Here is a 19198-nt window from a genome sequence, read left to right on the forward strand (position 1 = left end):
GGACAATTTCTCTTCCTGTTTCTGTCCACCATGTAGTAAATCAAGAGCATGATGAACAAGGGCTTTTATGAGCTAGAGAAGATTAATAGTCAATAATAATAACAATATTGTTAATTACAATAATAATAGCCTTTATCTTGATACTTGTCAGATGAAAATGTAAGTTTTTGAGTGTATATCTGATAAACCAGCACCCTCATTTCCTCATTTTAAATACTACTATATATGAAAAGCAGTTGGTTTACAGATATAACAATGACCTAGTGCCTTTGGATTTACATGGTGTGTCTGAAATAATCCTAATTTCTAATCTATGTAGTTCTGGTAACTTTGTACTTGTAGCATCTACACTGGTGATTTTTATTTTCATTGTATGTTAATTTGTGAATTCAAGACTGTTAGAAATGATGAGCATGTTTATATTTTTTTTTTATGTTATTTTTATTTTCACAAATCTCAGTTAGCTTTTCTGTTCTATGGTGCATTTAATATCGTCACCATCAGATGAAAATTTTATAACACTGTTTCAAGGCGTTGCCTTCATGTCACACTGAAATGAATTGAAGCCACCAGAAATGGTCCAAAATTGTTTAAAATATATTTGGAAATGAAAAAGGTAAAAGAATGGTTTGTCAGAGCAATACATCTTCAAAATTTTCCATTTACCCAAGATTTAGTCACCCAAATCTTTTCTGCAAATACACCCTCAAAACATCTCTTAGTGCATTAAAGCTGCATCCAAATCTTCATTAAGGTGGTGAAGATGCAGTTTAGGACACAATATGACTTGTGTCCATACTGATTTCTGAACGATGCTGTTTTCAATTCGTTATAGACTGTGTGGGTGTGGCTTAAAGCAGAAATGAGCATGATGTGCTAAAGATGGGTATATGTTCAGACTAATCAGTTGTACTAATTATGAAGTACTGATGTTAATAACATGTATAGGGAACATACAGCCAACCAGCAGCCTTAATCATGGAACGAGCATGCTGATTGGCTCACTGCCTGCTTAGGAACTGAAGGAATTCAGTTGGTACCATAAAAGGACGAGAAAAATTTCAGTACTGAGCCCTGTTCAGACTGACAGTAGTGTTTTTGTTTTGTTAAAATTGTTCACAAAATATACTTTTTTCTCCGTGCTCTATACTTTTATTTATGTTGATATTTAATGCAGAAAACGTTCTCTGTTCTCCTGTTTGAACAGCGTTAATTTATTTTACCGGCTATACTTTAAGACCTAAATGCAGTGCAATATGCAGACCGTGTGACCAAAATACAGCAGCAGCTTGTGCTTGATAATGCACCAAAATTAGATGTAACTTTAATGGCTTGGAAAATTTGGCTTAAGCACATCAGCTGCAGCCAAGTTAAGTGCTGCTATTTTAAGAGGTAAAAACTCAGATTTGTTTAGACGCTGTTGCAGATGATGTGGGATATGTTCTCTGTGTGGGGGGGGGGAATGTCATTTGGACCAACAGTTTAGACTGTGAATGTTGTGGTGTTTGAAAATGTGAACATTTTGAGAATTAGAATAATCTGACAAATCTCTTTGAAATTATAACTATTGATTTAATTTTTATTCACTTTATTTTGTAATTTCAGTTTAGTTCTCACTACAAGCTCATCTGTTTATCATTGCATACTATGCAAAGGTTCTGTTACCTGCAGATGCCTCCTGATGTCTTGATCTAGTGTCAGTTATTCATCCGTTCATGTTGAGTGCACATATTACATGTACAGCTTCATCACTGTAGTGAAACTGAATTACATTCAATGAGCCAAAGTTCTTGTTTTATTGAATCTGTTCATTAAAACAATGTCTGAAGTTAAAGTGAAGTAATAAAATACTTAATTCATAAATGCAATTTTTGTATCATTACTACATTTCTTAATATCTTGTACCTTAATCCCACCTAAAATAATGGGAGCACCTGAAGAACAGCAGATTTGTAGTTGGCTAAGGCTTAATGTTTACAGGTGTATGTTGGTGTATATAATTATCTGGGTTTAGCTTGTTTTTAAAACATTCATTAAGTAGTTTCATCCATGCTATAGAGAACCATTTATTAGTTTTTGTTGCTTTGTAAAATGCAAAACATATTTTGCATTTCAAATTGTAATTTTGTCAAAATGTATTTATCATTCATCAATACTGATTCTTGAACAGAATCTTTAATTATAAATCAAATAAAAGAAGATAAAAAGTGGCTTCAATGGGACCTGATGAGAAAAATCAGAAAACGCACTTGAGAACCTAAACAGGAAACCACAGAAATATACTAGCATTCAAAAGTTTGAAATCTGGAATATCTTTTATTACAAATTACAAATTGTTTTGCAAATTGTAACTACATAACATATAAACTAATTTGAGTGCATATTATTCAGTGTTTATTAGCCATTCCATTACAGTGGCAGTAGTATAAATACTGTGTTAAATAAATATTTTAGTGCCAAGTTAAATTAAACATGCATCAAAAAGGAGAGTAATATGGTACTCGTTAGGATAGTATTATGTTGATTTTAACCTGCTTATCCTGAACAACTTCAATCAGAAAATAGTTACAGTACTCTTAGCAAAAAAATATTTCTATACGGTACCCAAAAAGGTTCTATGACTTGTATATATTCCATTAGTTGAACCCTTTTTGTGCTGTAAAGAACCACTAGGTTTTCAATCACTGAATTATTGAGCATCTAACACACACACTGGTGTCTAATTTATATGATTTAAATCTACATTGTATAAGTTATAATTGTATAGATTGATGAATTGAAAATGTATACATGATGTATAACACAAAGTTAATGACAAGTGATTCCAAATGGTTTTATGCATGGAATTGCAGTGAAAATGCATGTGGTGAGAAAAGGAAGTTCTTTTTTTGCTTCTTGAGTCTCTTGTTAATGTTATTCATCACAGACTTGTCTATAAAATTCTGATGCAGTTTAATGAAAACGTTGGGCAGAGCTTTGTTGAAGGCTGTAGTTCATCACATTCTTCATGCTTTGCTTTCTGTTATTTTTAAAACATTATAAATAAAGGCAAATTGTCACATTGTACCTGATATTTTTTCTATTACTGAGTAAAATGAAATTCATTCACTCACTCACTGAGGGCTTGATAATGTTAACATAGGAAACTGTTTATATATTTGTGGCAGACTTTCCAAACAAGCTCTACAGAAACGTTAAAATCCATTAAAAGTGTTCGTGGGTAATTGAGTTAAAACCAAATTTTGTTGAAGCTCTCTAGGTCCTGTAGTTCCAACTGCACACATTTGAAGGTCAAAATAGACCTGGAACCAACACTGTACTTAAAGTATAATTTGTCATTAGTTACTTATAAACATCGGCATGATTTACAGATCCTAAAAGACTAACATCTGTATGCAGTCTGTATCTTTAGTCATTAGTATTCAGTGGACATATTTTAATCAAATGTCCAAGAAAACTCTTTCTGGGTGGTAGGTCTGCCAGTAAAAACAGTATATAACATTAGAATAAATATACAAATAGACATACAGTTATGTGCAAAATAATAGCACTGAGTTTAAAACAACTGAGAAAAAGCTGTCCTCGTAATAGCCTTTATTTCCATATACACAAAGGCACTGGGAGCACTGCACATTCAATTACAAATGAAAACATGAACAAAATATAAATTTTTAAACTGAAAATGAAGAAAAAAGAATAATAGGCTGTTCAAAAAATAGCAGTGTCTGCATTTTTCATTTAAAAACTCATTTACAGTATAAACTGAAATTTGTTCACAGATTTATCTTTTCTGTTAATCACTGAACTACTATTTAGTTGTATAACCTTTTATATCTGATAACTGCTTTATATCTGTGTGGCATGGAGTCAATTATCATCTGACACCTGCGAACAGATATTCCAACCCAAGCTGACTGGACTCCATTCCACAGTTCTTCTGCATTCTTGGGTTTTGCATCAAAAACAGCATTTTTGATGTCACTCCACAAATTCTCAATCGGATTGAGGTCTGGGGATTGGGCGGGCCACTTCATAACATCAATCTTATTGGTCTGGAACCAGGGTGTTGCCCTCTTGCTGGTCTATTTGGGGTCGTTGTTCTGCTGAAACGCCCATTTCAAGGGCATTTCTTCTTTACCATAAGGAAACTGGTCCATGGTGCCTGGTATGCGATAAATGGGCCTGACTCCAAAGTATGAGAAACATCCCCAAACTATTATGCTTGCACCTCCATATTTTACACGTCTTCAAAGTGTACTGTGGCTTGAATTCAGTGTTTATGGGTCGTCTCACAAACTGTCTGTGGCCTTTAGACCCAATAAGAAGTTTCTCATCTGTCCATAGAATGTTGTGCCACTTCTCTTTAGGCCAGTCAATGTGTTCTTTGGCAAACTGTAACCTTTCCAACAAGTCTTTTTTTTTTCAGCAATGGTACCTTACAAGGGTTGCTTGCAAATAGTTTGGCTTCATGTAGGCGTTTTCCAATTGTTGCAGTACTCACAGGTAACTGAAGATCTTCTTTGATTTCCCTGGAGCTGATTATTGGATGCTTCTTTGGCATTCTTGTTATTCTATGATCTACATGGATGGTAGTATTTCTTTTCCTACCACGTGTTTCAGGTTTTGTTTGCCGTTTTAAAGCATTTGAGAGTTTAGCTGAGAAGTCAATTATTTTCTGCACTTCTTTGTGTTTTCCCCTCTCCAATCAACTTCTTGATCAAAGTTCTTTCTCCTTCGGTACAATGTCTGGAGCGACCCATTTTACTCACCGAGCAAGGCCCTAAATCAATAAGTACAAAGTTTGCTGCCCTCCGTCTTTAAATAAGGGCCATAATTGACACCTGTTTCTTCACAGAATGAATGACCTCACTAATTGAACTCCACATTGCTATTAATTTGAACATGCCCCTTTTATTAAATGAGTCAGTTACACCCAGTTAGCAGTGTGCATGTCATGACTGTTGATTCTGTTGGTTGCCCATTACTCAGCTACACCTAGTCAATAATTTTTTCCCATGTAGTATTATCTTTTCTGCCAAAATCAGTAAACACATTAGTGATGTTTGACTGCTATACAGTAATCGAGTTTGAATTTGAGTGCTAGACAGTAATCGGTAATCAGAAAGTGCTTTTCAGAAGGTTTTCAGAAGAGTTATGAACATGTTAGTTACAAGAAAACCATTGGTTTTTTTGTAAATATAGGCTTATTCTGAAATTGAGGCCTACAACATGTTCTAAAAAATAACACTAAAGAATTTAAGACTAAACACATTGTGAAATGTAAAAAAAAAATAATAAAAAATCTTAAACCAGTTATATTATGCTTGAAGCATGATCGCCACAGATAATGTGTCTGTAAATAATCCAATGATTTAAGAATAATATCATTAAAATATCAAAATTCAGAGAATCCAGAGAAACTTTTGTGCATGAGGGGAAAGGCCGAAAAGCACAACTAACCTTCTACCCCTCGGTTGGCACAACATCAAAAACTGCTATGCTTCAGTGATGGACATCTCCACATTGGCCCGGGACTACCCATCCTTATCCTCAATCACCATCTGTTGCTGCATCCACAAATGCAGGTTAAGACTATACTCTGCACAGTGGAAGTTACATATGAACAACGTCCAGAAACACCGCCAACTTCTCTGGGCTTGAACTCATCTGAAATGAACTGTTGCCCAGTGGAAACTTGTATTGTGGTCTGACGAGTCCGCCTTTCAGATTGTTAATTGTAATAATGGACGTCATGTTCTCTGGGCCAAAAAAGAAAAGACTATCCAGACAAAAACACAAAATGATTGGAAGTACGTTTAGGAACTTGCAGTAAAAAAAAAAAAAAAAACGAATGTAGAGAAATGTGGAGCAGCACTAACCTTTTTAACATCAGCTTTATTTAATGTTGTAGGCAATATTTGTAATGTTTGCCCTCTCTCTCTCTTAGATTCAGGTGGGGCAGGCTCGCCACATCGATATTTACCTGCTGAATAACATGGACGGTGACTGTCTAGAGGAGAATTAACAGAATGTAAGAAGCATTTTGTTTTGTTGGTGTTTTATGTACTTGTCCCAGTACATGAGGAACCTGGACCGGACCGACAATTGGAACTGACCCTGAGCCGCTGTGCCCGCTCTAAAGTGACCTTGCAGGTGAAACTGCAGATTGCAGGTTACGGTATTCCTGTTTGGGAATGACATGATATAATGATGTCATCTGTTTAAGTGAAGATAATTTAAGGGTTTTTATGGATTCACTCGTATGAATTGATCCGTTCAGTTCAATCACTAAGAAATGACTAGTTCTATTAGTCTGAGACCTAGAGTTATTTTAGCGACTGTTATCAGCATCTTGTTTTCTTTTATTAATACTACTAGTAGGAATAATAATAGAACAAGCATTATCAAGATATTTTAAACATACATGAATAATGTAAAATTTTGAAAACACTGAAATACTGATATTCAACAGGTTAAATGGGGTTTTTATAAAAAGACAACCTTTTTTTAACCTCCAGTGCACAAAGGACCAACCTGAAACTGCCCTTGTTCTCATCTGAAGTGATAAACTTCTAAAATGTTGAAGTCGCCTTTTGAAATGGCCAGTTGATCTCAACTGCAATTCCATGTTTGTTAATTTTACTGCATGTACACAGTACTGTGCAAAAGTCAGGGAACCTTCACAGGTTTCATTTCCAGTCAAAACAGCCTTTTACGTTCAAGTTATTTATTGCTCAGGAGATGTTTGTGAGGAGATTAGATGTTAGATAATCCACTTAGTGGAGGAGAAAGTCAAAAATAAATTGAGTTTCCAAAACTGAAGGATTAAAATCTACAGAGAAAAGTCCTAACAACCACCTGGAAGACCTGGTAAACACCAAAACCCCATCAGATAAACAGCACTTAAAGCTTTCATCTTTGAGAGAGAGGAGAAAATCAAGCTGCTTCAGATCTGAAAACCTCCACAGGTGTTTCTGTCCATCCTTCCACTGTGAGAAGATAACTTATGGGTCTGAAAGAATGTGTAGCTGTCAAAAAGCCTCACTGAGAAAAGGAGGCAAATACATCAAACAAAGAAGCTGAACAATGCACTGACCACCCCAGAGTCCAGACCTCAACAACAGTGAATGTGTTTGCATTAGTTCAGAAAATGATCAACTTCTAAGACTGAACTTTGGAGGTGTGTCTGCAGACTCTTTGAGAAACTGAAAGTGAGTGAAGAATGGAAGCTGGAATAAAGGTAGAGAGTGACACAGTGAACACTCAAACAGTTGATATTAGATTTAGCTGTTGAAGCTTCTGCTTTTTTCTGATGCTGAAAAATGAATAATTGTGCACTGAATGGCCATTTTGACTGGAATTTAAACAAATGAAAGGCCTCTAACTTTTCTTTTTACCAGTTTAGTTTAGCTGCTTTATCAAAACATCAGTTTTTGAACTTTCTAATTCTTCTTGTGATGCAGAAGTTATTTAAATATATATTTTATTTTATATATTTTACTGAAGCAGTTTCCACTAAGTAATATATTTAAGTGTTTATATGTAGAAACACTTAATTTAAGTAAATGTTTAATTTTCAATGATGCTGTTTGGTGCTTTAGTTTCAGGGTATGTAATACACACACATACAGGCTGGTTAGCAGCACATCCAGCACAAATACACAGCAAGTTTGGAATAATTTCAGTAAATCCAGACATATTTCTGTAAGACAGTTTCTTAGACTTGCTTGACTTACTGAACAGCATGTTCCTGTCTGTCTAAATTTATTATATTCCAGTCTGGTGCAAAAACAGGTTCTTTATTTGCTAGAACAGACCACGCTTCCACTCAACTAACAGATACAGTACTGTGCAAAAAATGGTTTAAAACTGTTTGTCTGGTCAGTGAGTGTGTTTTCACCAGTAGAAATACCACATAACATTAGAAAACACAAATAATGCAAATAATAAATCAGAATGTGCTGTTTTCAGTAAAGTTATGCATTTGTAAGTTAGAAAACCACAAGTTTGGTTCTTCTGCTCCCCACCCATCACATGGATTTGTTCAGTTCAATATCCTAATTTAATTTAATAAATATTGATCAGAAGAAGCAGGTATTGGATGATGTCTCCAGTAATACAGGGCTTCTTCTTTGTGAAGAGATTTGAAAATAGTTAAACACAGAACACTCAGAATTATTTGTATTGATTCTAATATGTGCTTTTTAAACAAATAACAGCTTTACATCATCTTTGTCTGCACAGTACTGTATTTGCTGAAAAGTTAAATGGTTGGGATTTTTGTTGAGACACTAAAAAACATGCTTCTTTACAATGTTCACAGCCTGTATATGAAAAACGTACATTTTGAGCTTTATGGCTTATATATATTATATACATTGCCTTAATATAAGACAGAACTACAGCCAATCTGATAAAAAAAAAAGCTCCTTGTTTATTATTAGATGTTATTATGGGGTCATTACACAGTGATGCTTAAGACTGTTGTGCCAGTATTTTGAAAGTGAGCTATCATTATTTTTGTTATTATTACTGGATGTGAGTAATTTGGTGCATGTGAGACATCATGGGAGAAAAGCTGTAGATATTCCGTCTAATGACTATATATATATATATATATATATATATATATATATATATATATAAATAATATATAAAATTTTCTCATATTGAACATTAATGGACAGTGTGTGTGTGTGTGTGTGTGTATATATATATATATATATATATATATACATATACATATATACACACACTGGTTAAAATGGTTTGAAATTTCAGTAACACTTTACTGCAGGGGAATTTGGTACTGGGCAATATCATATCTATTGTTATGATAAATCATGCCACAGTCACAAGGTAAACTCTGAGTTAGTCTGAAAAGAATTCACTCCTCTGGTCTTTTATTACCATCTCATTCCTGTATTAGAGTTAGTCTGAACTGAGAGTGATTTACTAATGAACAAAACAGAAATCCTTTACCGTCTAACTCCAGGTTGCTGCAGTTTTGTTTTTGTTTGACAAATGTTTGATTTTCTATTTTATTATTTCCATGTTAATTTTTAAAGAATAATTTTTATAAAAGCTACTACTTTTATTATTATTATGCACATTTAAAAATGGTTCTGCAAGGGATCTTTAGGAAAGAAATGGTTCTATGTAGAATCATGAATACTCAAAGAACTTTTTGCATCTTCCTACCATTCTGAAAGTGGTTCTATATAGCACCAAAAAGAGTTTTTGATTGTTACGATGCTAAGATTGTATACAATAGAAGAACCATTTTTGAAAAGGTTCTACATAAAACCATATACAACACATTCTCCATCAACCTGAAGAAACATTCCACTATGCAAAGAACCCTCTATTCATGCAAAAGGTTCTCTGAGCATTCATTCTTCTATATAAACCATTCTCTTTCTTGAAGAACCCTTGAAGAATCCTCATTTTGAGAGTGTACCTGAATGAGTCGGAGCTCTTTGGCATTCTGCTGAGAACAAAAAGAACTGACTGTCTCACACTGAGACAACAGTGAGATATTTTGCTGGATTTTTATACTATTATGCTTTAAGGAAAACACACCATTCTTCCAAAGGTATTAGGACTTTATCTCTAATTGGAGATCAAATGCATCTTTATTTGCAATTTAGTTCTAAATTTAACATTACCACAATTAAAAATGCCACAGAATGATTGCAGAGCCTTTTAGGAGAACTTAAAATCTATTTATTTCTGTTCAACTCATTATGTAATTACAATTAGCCACAAAGCACTGTCCAAATACTTTAGCTAGGTGGTGTCTCTTTGTCCTTCTTATTAAACTGCTGAGAATGAAGAAGTGTTGGTCTTCTTTCCTTTTTGTGTTTTGTTATTACTTATTTTATTTAAACATTTTTTGGTTTTGTGTGTTGCAACATAAATATACGTCTATTAACCACTCATGACATGATGAAGGATCAGTAAAGAATGTAACCCCTCTATTAGCACATTCATTTACAGATCTTTGATGTATTAAGAGGTTTAGGGTGAGATACACACTCCAAAACACTAGATAATGACAGTGAGTTTAAATTACATTGAAATGCCAGGTAGATATTAGCAATGCTGATAATTACAAACAAAACCAATACATTTAACTGTGATGTTTAACTTCTGCACAATTGAGTAAGATGTAAACAGAGTGGTTCAGTGTGGTTTGGTGTGAAATGGTTCAGTTTTCTTTACAGTGGTGCTGATAGGAACCAGGGGTCACCATGACTACAACACAAATATAGACATTTTATTTACTATCCAAAACCACCAGTGAACCTACACATGTCTTCTGAGATTATATGGACTGAGGATGGGTAAATAGTGGAGAATCTGAAATGCTAAGTATTCACAACACCCTGCATGTTTTGTATCGCTGTACCATGAATAGTTTTAAGAACTTAAAACCCATCATAAAACAATGTCTCAGACATCTGACAGTGTATTTATAACCATTTCATGTAATAACTTTAGGAGAAAGCTTTTAAAGGCATTAAAGGGCCCATATCATGAAAAAAAATCTAACATTGCTTTTTGTTTATGAAATAGGAGTTTGATGTAAGTAAACATTGTTCAATGTTGTGAAACATCCCTTCTTTTCATCAGTCCATATCGTGGGTATATGGAAATTAAGCTGTCAATACTTATTGTTTTTGTGATGTGAAAATCCATATATATCCACCCTATTCAGCCCACTCTCTGAAGCTATAAGGAGTGTTTCAGCTTTCTAAATGAGGCACAGTCCAGGGCAGCTAATCCAAACAGAGCTTATTTACATTTATCAGTCTTAAAGTCACAGGTACAGAAAAGGCCTGTTTAATTTTAAGGGATGAGAGGTCGTAATAGACATGTACAACTAAATTATGAATGCTTCTGATACATAAAACCACAAACATTATAAGTAGACAAAAATAGCAAATGTAAACCACTCTAAACAACTCTGTTTCCATCTTAACCATTTAATTATGCAGAGAATTTGAAAAGTTGGTGGAATTCCCCTGTAGTTATTGCCTTACCACATAATTGCTAATAAGTTGATGTATCAATCAACAGCTAGAAATGATGCAGATGTAGTCAGGACTACATGTAGAGCACTTGTATATTATAAGGCATATTCATATTAATATTCCAATACAAAGTCAATATTCAGTATTTATTTGTATAACCAGAAACTGATGAGTCATCAAGAATATTCCAGAGATTTTAGTGATCATGATGTTTTCCTGTAAATATTATAGTCACTTAAGTATTTTTTGGTAATATATTGTATACCTTAATTCATGGTTTTTATACAACATTTTAAGTGTTGGTTGGGCAATGTGTGGGGATAGCCTTAAGGGTTTTTAAACAAAATGTGAAATACAAATATAAAATCAGTCCCCCCTCCTCCAAATGCCAGATCAATAAATACAAAATGCTGCTCACAAACGGATGTAAGCAAAAGTTTGAACAATCCTGGTCAAATAGCATGTTTTGCTGAAGTGAAAATATGTGAACACATCCTCTATAGAGAACACAAATATAATCATTTTTACTACAATTTTCTATTTAAAATATTGGAAATAGAGATCATCTTTACTGGGCAAATCAATGAATCAACATGGCATTTGACCAGGAGCACAAATATATGTAATACTTTACATATACTTTAGTAACAAAATATTCTCACATAAATAGAAAATGATGTCTCTAATGTGTAAAGATCTGCATTAAAGTAGGTCTAATCACTATAAGTAATTATAGCTATAATTATAATTAACACCACCTGGTCCTAATGAGAGTCAGGTTGTAGTGCCTTTGTTCCCGTTTGTCATCTGCACTTACTGTCCAACAGTTTAACTGCTTTCTGTTGAATAAAGATAAACTATTTCAGATCTTCAGAAGCTCTGCAGAGTCACTCCCAGCTCACTTCTCTTCAGGATCTCTCGGGGCCAGGTACTCTTTATACATGGAGTATATCACACCTGGAAGACAGGAAGCAACAACCTGAGTGAAAAAGATCTGCTCATCCAGAAATACTGTGTTTCACATCCCTGCAGCGGAAACGCACAACTGTCCTGCTCTCGAGCTGATCACACGACCATTTCAATTACTATCCTTTTTAAAATTAAAAGAACGGTTGTACAGCTCTCTTTTCTCTAGGACCGAACGATTTGCAGAAAATATCAAATTGTGGTTTTTCTGACCAATATTGCAATTGTGATTGAAATTAAGATCTACAAAGCTCTAGGACTACTGTTCCCCCACCAACAGGACCAGTACACCTACGACCTCATTTACACCTGGTCCCTTCATGTGTCCAGTATGTGGATTGTATGTAAATGTATGTAGCCACATACATTTACACTTGGTAGTCCAATGCAGACAGATTAATGAGACCGAAAATGATTGCTGTGGGACGGAATATGCAAATTCATTTGTTACGTGGCAACCAATTACCAATTTTTTATATGTTCAGCCTCTTCGTCTGCAGTGTATTTTGTACAGTCGTGTCTGTCCATATTGCTGTTGAGCATTTGGTTTTGTCCCCAACCATGAGACAAAACAAAGGGAAGAGTTTTGGTTGTCAAATGTCTCTTGGAGAGATGGGTGTGTTTACACTGCTATAACATGTGGCTCAAATGCGTATCTGTTTTGATTATGTTTTGGTTGTGTTTACACTTGAATTTTTTATGAGGCCTCATCCAGATATAACCCTGATACCCAAGATGCATGAAGTGACCAGGTGTAAACGGGGTCTTTTTACTTTTTGAGGGTTGAATACTAAATCTGGTTGGTTGTGATGTATTGTACTACTTTTTTTTTTTTTTTTTTAAAGTACTTGGGGCTGAAACCATTCTTACAAATTCAGTGTGAATGGATGGGGCTAAACAGACAAAAAAAAAAAAATTTATTTCAAAAAAGTGTTATGGGTTCTTTAAAATTGCAAACTTCAATATATATTTTTTTTATCTCCTTCTCCTTCCTCATACATTCATGACTAGTTTAACTATGTTTTTATGAAAGACCAGCTTAATTGCAGTATTTTACAAACAGACTAGTCACCATATCCAGAACTGTTGGTGGAGCAACTGCGTTTCAGTGCAGTTTGGCTTTTTAATTGGAATTGAATTTTCTTTGGCTCAAAATTAACAGCTGTCATTCACTGAAATACACTTTCATTAATGCTGTCCATTTTATGCAAACCAGTTACCTGGAAACAACAGTTTATTTGATTTAAGATGAGAGGGGGTGGTGTTTTCACCCTGTCAACTGGTGCACAGAAATGTCATCAAAATATTTGACAGGCAGGTCTAAAGTCATTAAAAATCTTTTAAATGATGCATAAAATGAGGAATTCATGCTGAAAACAAAAAAAAACTAATTAGGTAAAAAAAAAAAGGCTGTTTTGGTCAACTTTGAGTCAAACCTGCAAAAATAAGGAGACAGATAACAGCTCTTACCCAGTGTCATGGCTCCAACCACAAAACCCTGTGCTCTAACACGCATGTGAATCAGATGGATGGACATTTTGGTGTCACCTCTGGCTTTCAGCTTATACAGTCCATACGCAACAACTCCGAGGAACCCGGCCATGCCTGCAGAACATTCAGGATACTTATGAACCAAAAGGCCCTGGATTTACGCTGGAAACAGAAAAGAACCTACAGAACAAGATCATCGCTTTTCTGTTTGCAGGTTTTAACTAGATAAGAGTACAAACTAAAAGTACTACACTCCTAAAAAAAGATGGTTCTTAAAGAGTTCTTTAGTAAAGACAGAACCATGAACATTCAAAGAACCATTTGCATGCTTAAAGAGTTCCTTGCATTGTGAAATGGTTCTTCAGATCGATGGAGAGTGTGTTGTATATGGTTCTATATAGCACCGAAAATGTTCTATTGTATTCTCTTGTTACAGGCTTGATATTTTAACAACAGTGGAGCCCTTTTCAAAAAGGTTCTACACAGAATGACCTACAGCACATTTTTCATCAATCTGAAGAGCCATTTCAGGACGCAAAGAACCCTTTAATTATAGAAAATGGTTCTTTGAGTATTAATGGGTCTATATAGAGCCATTTTCTTTACTAAGAAAAACCCTTAAAGAACCCTCTCTTTTAAGAGTGTACGAAGTTAGACTAAATGGCCAAACAGGTTCTAGCTTTTAAGCTGAAAAAGGAAAAACGTATGCTGAATTTTAATGTACCTTCACACGTTTAAGTACGAAAGTAAATCAGAAACTTTTCCTGGTACCAGAGCTAGAAAGGTAGCACAAAGTCCAAAGCCTTTTGGAAGCAGATTTGTTGTAGATTAGATTACAGCTGTATATAAAGAGTCTCTGATATTAAACTCTAAAGTAAATTCACTGCATTGCAGTTCCACACCCACCAGTGTTTTACTGCAGTACCAAAGAACATATAAAGCTTTAATCAGTACAGACAGAAAGGTGTGCATCAGTTACACTGACGACGACGACTTCATACTGCATAAACAGATATTTTTCTGATGTCACAGTAAGAATCACTGCTTTCTTTAATAATTAAATACCATACAAAATTCTTACAACCTCTGTCCTGTTGTTTTAGCCCATATCACTAACCAGTACCTGCTTTTCTGGTTTATTTTTCCACCAGATTTTTTCTAAATTATCTGCATCATTAAACGGTTAAGATGTAAACAGTCATTCAGAGTGGTGGGGTGTGATACGCCATGTTATAGAGAAACGTACTGAGTCACAATTGTTCATAGTGGTGGCGAAAGGAACCAGATGTCCATCTCTAAAAGCTCCCTCACAGAAAGTTATTACATGAAATGAGAGATTGTTTTATGATACTTTTGAAGACTTAAAATCCATTTATGGTGGAGGGAAACGTGTGAGGCAAAACAGTCCCCAAAGAAAACTTATTTCCAGATTTTCCACTATTTTCCCCAAAATCAACATTCTATATAAAACTAAGACAATGTGTAGGTTCACTGGTGGTTTTGGATAGTGGATAAAATGTTGTAGTCATGGTGACACCTGGTCCCTATCACCACCACTGTTAAGAAATCTGAACCATGTCACTCCAAACTACTCTGAATCACTCAGTTTCAATTCAGTGTAATTTAGACAGTTATTTTACCCAAAATAATTATCTAGTACTTTTCAGTTTGTATCTCACCCTTAACCTCTTAAGACCTTAAAGAACTGTATAAGAAAGTGTTAATAGAGGGGCTACATTCTTTTCTTGGCTGTTATCTACACACAGAAAAAGAGGGTTCTTCAAGGGTTTTAGTAAAGAAAGTAGTTTTATATGGAAACATGAACACTTTGCTTGATTAATTGGGCCTTTTATGGCATGAAAGGGTTCTTCAGATTGATAAGATTATTTGTTTTATATGGTTCTGTATAGCACCTATATAGCAAAGGGTTCTTCTACTGTTACAGACATCATTTTCAAAAAGTTTCTATATAGAACCATTTATAGCTCCTTCTACACCAATCTGAAGAACCATTAACAATACAAAGATCTCTTTAATCATGCCAAGGGTTCTTTGAGTGTTCATGATTCCAAATAGAGCCATTTTCTTTACTAAAGAACCATCATTTTAAGTGTTTAGGTAACAGTTCAGATTTAATAAGAGAGACGTTCATCATTAAAAGCACAGCCATAGAGCTGTTTCTGTTGTACACAGTGAGTCAAATGGGTGGATTACAGCTGATACTGAATGACTGTAAAATGTGCTGCAGTCTGTTACGTTCTGGTACACAGTCTACCTGAAATAGTCACTCTATGTGACGGAGTTGATAGACAGACTTTTCAGGTTCTGTATCAGGGCGGAAAAGTCTGAACGAGGCTACACGTTTCAAAACATTCAGAATGTTTTCTCACATTTCAGGGGACACGCACTAGCTACTGATCTGGGAGGGGCCATATTCACAAACGAAAATCTGCTCTGAGTAAAACCATTCCACTCCACTAACACACTCGGGTACTGACCATCAATTGGCCACCAGATGTCACGATTCAAACTATTAGAAAAAGTCTTTTTCTGAATTGTCTCATTTGCTTCAATTTCTTCAAAGCCCTTTAATGCCATCACAATCCTAAAGCACAGCACTGTAGTTTTCACAGTTACATAGCAAATACATTTTTATACGCACCAACTGGCACAAACGGCGACTCTTTCGCTTTCCGCATCAACTTCGAGGACTGCTCCTCATCGGCTGACCACCTTCTGTCGGCACACATGTTGCTCTGTTATCTGTAGGGAAGAACGTGGGGATCATAATTGACAAACACTCCAGCTAAGATGTTTAAAGGGAATTCCACTGACTTTTCAAAATTTTACATAATTCCATCTTTGCAATTTAAACAAAGTCGTTCAGAGTGGTTTGATGTAAAATAGTTCATTGTAGAGAAAATTATAGATGAAGATTTCTTTACAGTGGTGGTGAAAGGAACTAAGGGTCGCCATGACTACAACACTAGAGATATTTTATTTACTATTAAAACCACCAGTGAACCTACATGTGTCTAAGTTTGTAATGTTTTATGATGGAAAATAGAAAATTTGAAAAAAAAAGTAAGTTTTTAATCCATGAATGGATTCAAATAAGTGGATTAACAATAGATTTTAGGTCATAAAACTATCGTAAAACAATGTCAGCGTATCCATAACCATTTCATGTAATAATTTTCTATAAAGGGTGGATGTCTGGTTCCTATCACCACCACTGTGAACAATTGTGACTCCTTAAGTTTCTCCAGAATGGAGAGCTTTAGACCAAACCATTCTGAACCACTCCGTTTACATTTTAAATGCTTAATTATGCAGGAATTTCTCACATTTACTGGGGTTCCCCTTTGTTATATGAACTATTTATGCTTAAATGGTTCTTTGCATATTGAAATGGTTTTTCAGATTGATGGAGATGTGTCATTTATAGATTGGTACACAAGCTGTTTGAAATGGTTCTATATAGCAGCAAATAGGGTTCTTCTACTGTTACAGGCTTGACATTGTAAAACAGAAGAACCCTTTTAAAAAAAAATGGGGGACCATAAACAACACATTCTTCATCAACCTAATGAACCATTTCACCATGCAAAGGATCATCTTAGCATGATATGTTCCATACAGGATTCTAAACCACTGCCTTTACTAAAGAACCCTTGAAGAACCGTATTTTTTAAGTAAAGCAATGTAAAGGCAATAAAAAGTTTCATTCCAGTTTTCCATTCTTTTTTTGCCATTATATACACTCTTAGGACAAATACAAAAATGCAAAAATTCAAGTTATTATTCAATATAAAAAATTATCAATAGTATATTATGACTAATAGACATTTGTCAGAAAAATAAAAATGCTCATGGTTATTTTCAAACGTCTTTACAGACAAATAGTTGGTTAACTATAGAAATACAGCATTTGGGAATTAAAGTCTTAAATACAGACTTCAATAGAGAGTTGTTCTTTAAAGGATCCCAAACAAGGGTTCTGCTATCGATACAAGCCAAATTGCAAAGGACTTGATATGACCATCCTCGACCAGGAAATAGACCAGCCTGAATTTTCCGTTCCACCTTAAATGGTGCGACAGATACATTCTGACGCCTCCATTTAAGATGGACCGGAAAATTCCTGGTAGAAGAGAACTTTACCCTGGGGTTCTCACCGTAGAAGGTTAATAACGTTACGGTAATGAAAGAACATATTTAAGTTAGTCCTGCAAGCGGCTGTAATGTATAAATCTGATGCTGATAAGCGCTGGAGTTGTTTACTTAGCTAATTTTAGCTACCAAGCTAACCAAAAACAGAGAAAAATGAATGCAGTCTGTCATGACTTAAGTTGTTTTAGAAAACAGTAGTCAAAGATGCACGTTACCAGTGTTTTATCGCGCTCTCTTATTTGGCAGTTCTGCGGTGGTCCACAAATGCCCAGATGTTGCCAAGGTTCAGGGGAGGTTCTTGTTCTTCAAGAAACACCGATAATCGCTGCATTACTGCCACCTACTGGGCCAAACGAACAGAGCCGGGCCAGTTTGAAGGATAAGTGCAGAACTGCGCCATCTGCTGGTTGCGTTCAAAACTCGACATTCATTAAAAAAACACCATTTTATCAGCTTTGAGTTCGTTTACTGGGACAAGTTTAAGGCAAACGGTCAAATATTATCATATAGCGAATGAAAATAAGGGATTTGCTGTTGATACCTTTCCCAAATGTGTACTTGTAATTTCCGAGGAAAGTGACAGATTTTAACAAGTTAGATACATCTTTATCGGGAATGTTGATATTGTATGAACTATGTGCAATTACAAACTTATCAGCAATTATCATTCCTTTGTGGAATGTGTTGGGTAGATGTTCAATGCTTTATTAGTTAAAAGCTTGGATGTTTTTATTATTTTAAGCAAGATTTGAATAAAAATATATTGTAATGTAATGCATAATTTAATATAGCAATAAAGCCATTTATTTCTCCATTGTAATTCAAATATAGCGGATTGAACATTTCTTAAAGCTTGACCGTTTGTGAAAGACTAATTTGGCCACGAAAACAATATAACAGCAGCAAAATTTGCAGAACCATGGAGCTGTGACGATCAAAACAAAACTGCACTACAAATCCCATGGCTCTGTGCCTGCGCCTGGACGCGTGACGCGCGACAGTGATGTCATCAGCACGACAGCATTTGTAGTCCTTTTTGGGGAAAATGCTTGAAAAACTTTCTTTTTGTCTTTTACTGCAAATTAATAATTAAGAATAATGATGTGGCACATTATGCTGTACAACTCGTGTTATGTAGCAACTCCAGTACATTGTTCACCTATGTTTTGAATGCAAACAGCAGAGTGCGCATTGACCACTCTGCCTCCCATTAGACAAAAACACTAGAGGGCGCCAAAGAGATAAATATGTTTCTAATAATTAATGCAGGGACTTCTTTGTCATTTGGGAAATACAAATATTCATTCAAAATAAATGCAAACTTACTTGTTTCCGTTTTTCTACAGGGAACAGGTTTTGTGCAACTTTTTTGGTTAGCATTACTGCTACTGAACGCTGATTTGTTAGCATTACTGCTACTGAGTGCTGATTTGTAAGCATTACTGTTACTGAATGCTGATTTGTTAGCATTACCACTACTGCGTGCTGATTTGTTAGCATTACTGTTACTGAATGCTGATTTGTTAGCATTA

General features: G+C 35.0%; 2 protein-coding genes across 2 annotated transcripts in view; one reads left to right on the forward strand and one right to left on the reverse strand.

Annotated features, from left to right (window-relative positions):
• The window catches only part of slc11a2 (solute carrier family 11 member 2), a 33915-nt gene extending 27015 nt beyond the window's left edge, over positions 1 to 6900 (forward strand). The window contains exon 17 of the mRNA XM_017692795.2: positions 5948 to 6900. Coding sequence (XP_017548284.1) covers positions 5948 to 6025 — 78 coding nt within the window. The 3' untranslated portion in view covers positions 6026 to 6900. The remainder of the gene's footprint in view (positions 1 to 5947) is intronic.
• A 3152-nt stretch (positions 6901 to 10052) lies between these two features.
• LOC108424642 (HIG1 domain family member 1A, mitochondrial-like) lies at positions 10053 to 18023 on the reverse strand. Its single transcript, XM_017692796.2, has 4 exons — positions 17882 to 18023; positions 16156 to 16256; positions 13473 to 13607; positions 10053 to 11993 (listed from the first exon to the last, which is right to left on the reverse strand). The coding sequence occupies exons 2-4, from the start codon at positions 16241 to 16243 to the stop codon at positions 11935 to 11937; spliced, it is 282 nt and encodes a 93-aa protein (XP_017548285.1). The 5' UTR covers positions 16244 to 16256; positions 17882 to 18023; the 3' UTR covers positions 10053 to 11934.
• Positions 18024 to 19198: the final 1175 nt, after the last annotated feature.

This window comes from Pygocentrus nattereri, chromosome 21 (assembly GCF_015220715.1).
Source record: "Pygocentrus nattereri isolate fPygNat1 chromosome 21, fPygNat1.pri, whole genome shotgun sequence".
Classification (NCBI taxonomy): Eukaryota; Metazoa; Chordata; class Actinopteri; order Characiformes; family Serrasalmidae; genus Pygocentrus; species Pygocentrus nattereri.

Coding starts and splice junctions, on each gene's coding strand:
- LOC108424642 (XM_017692796.2), bottom strand. CDS start 16,243: ATGTGTGCCGACAGAAGGTGGTCAGCCGATGAGGAGCAGTCCTCGAAG. Junction 13,608..16,155: donor GTCGCCGTTTGTGCCAGTTG/GTGCGTATAAAA, acceptor AATGTTCTGCAG/GCATGGCCGGGTTCCTCGGA. Junction 11,994..13,472: donor GGTTGGAGCCATGACACTGG/GTAAGAGCTGTT, acceptor CCTGTCTTCCAG/GTGTGATATACTCCATGTAT.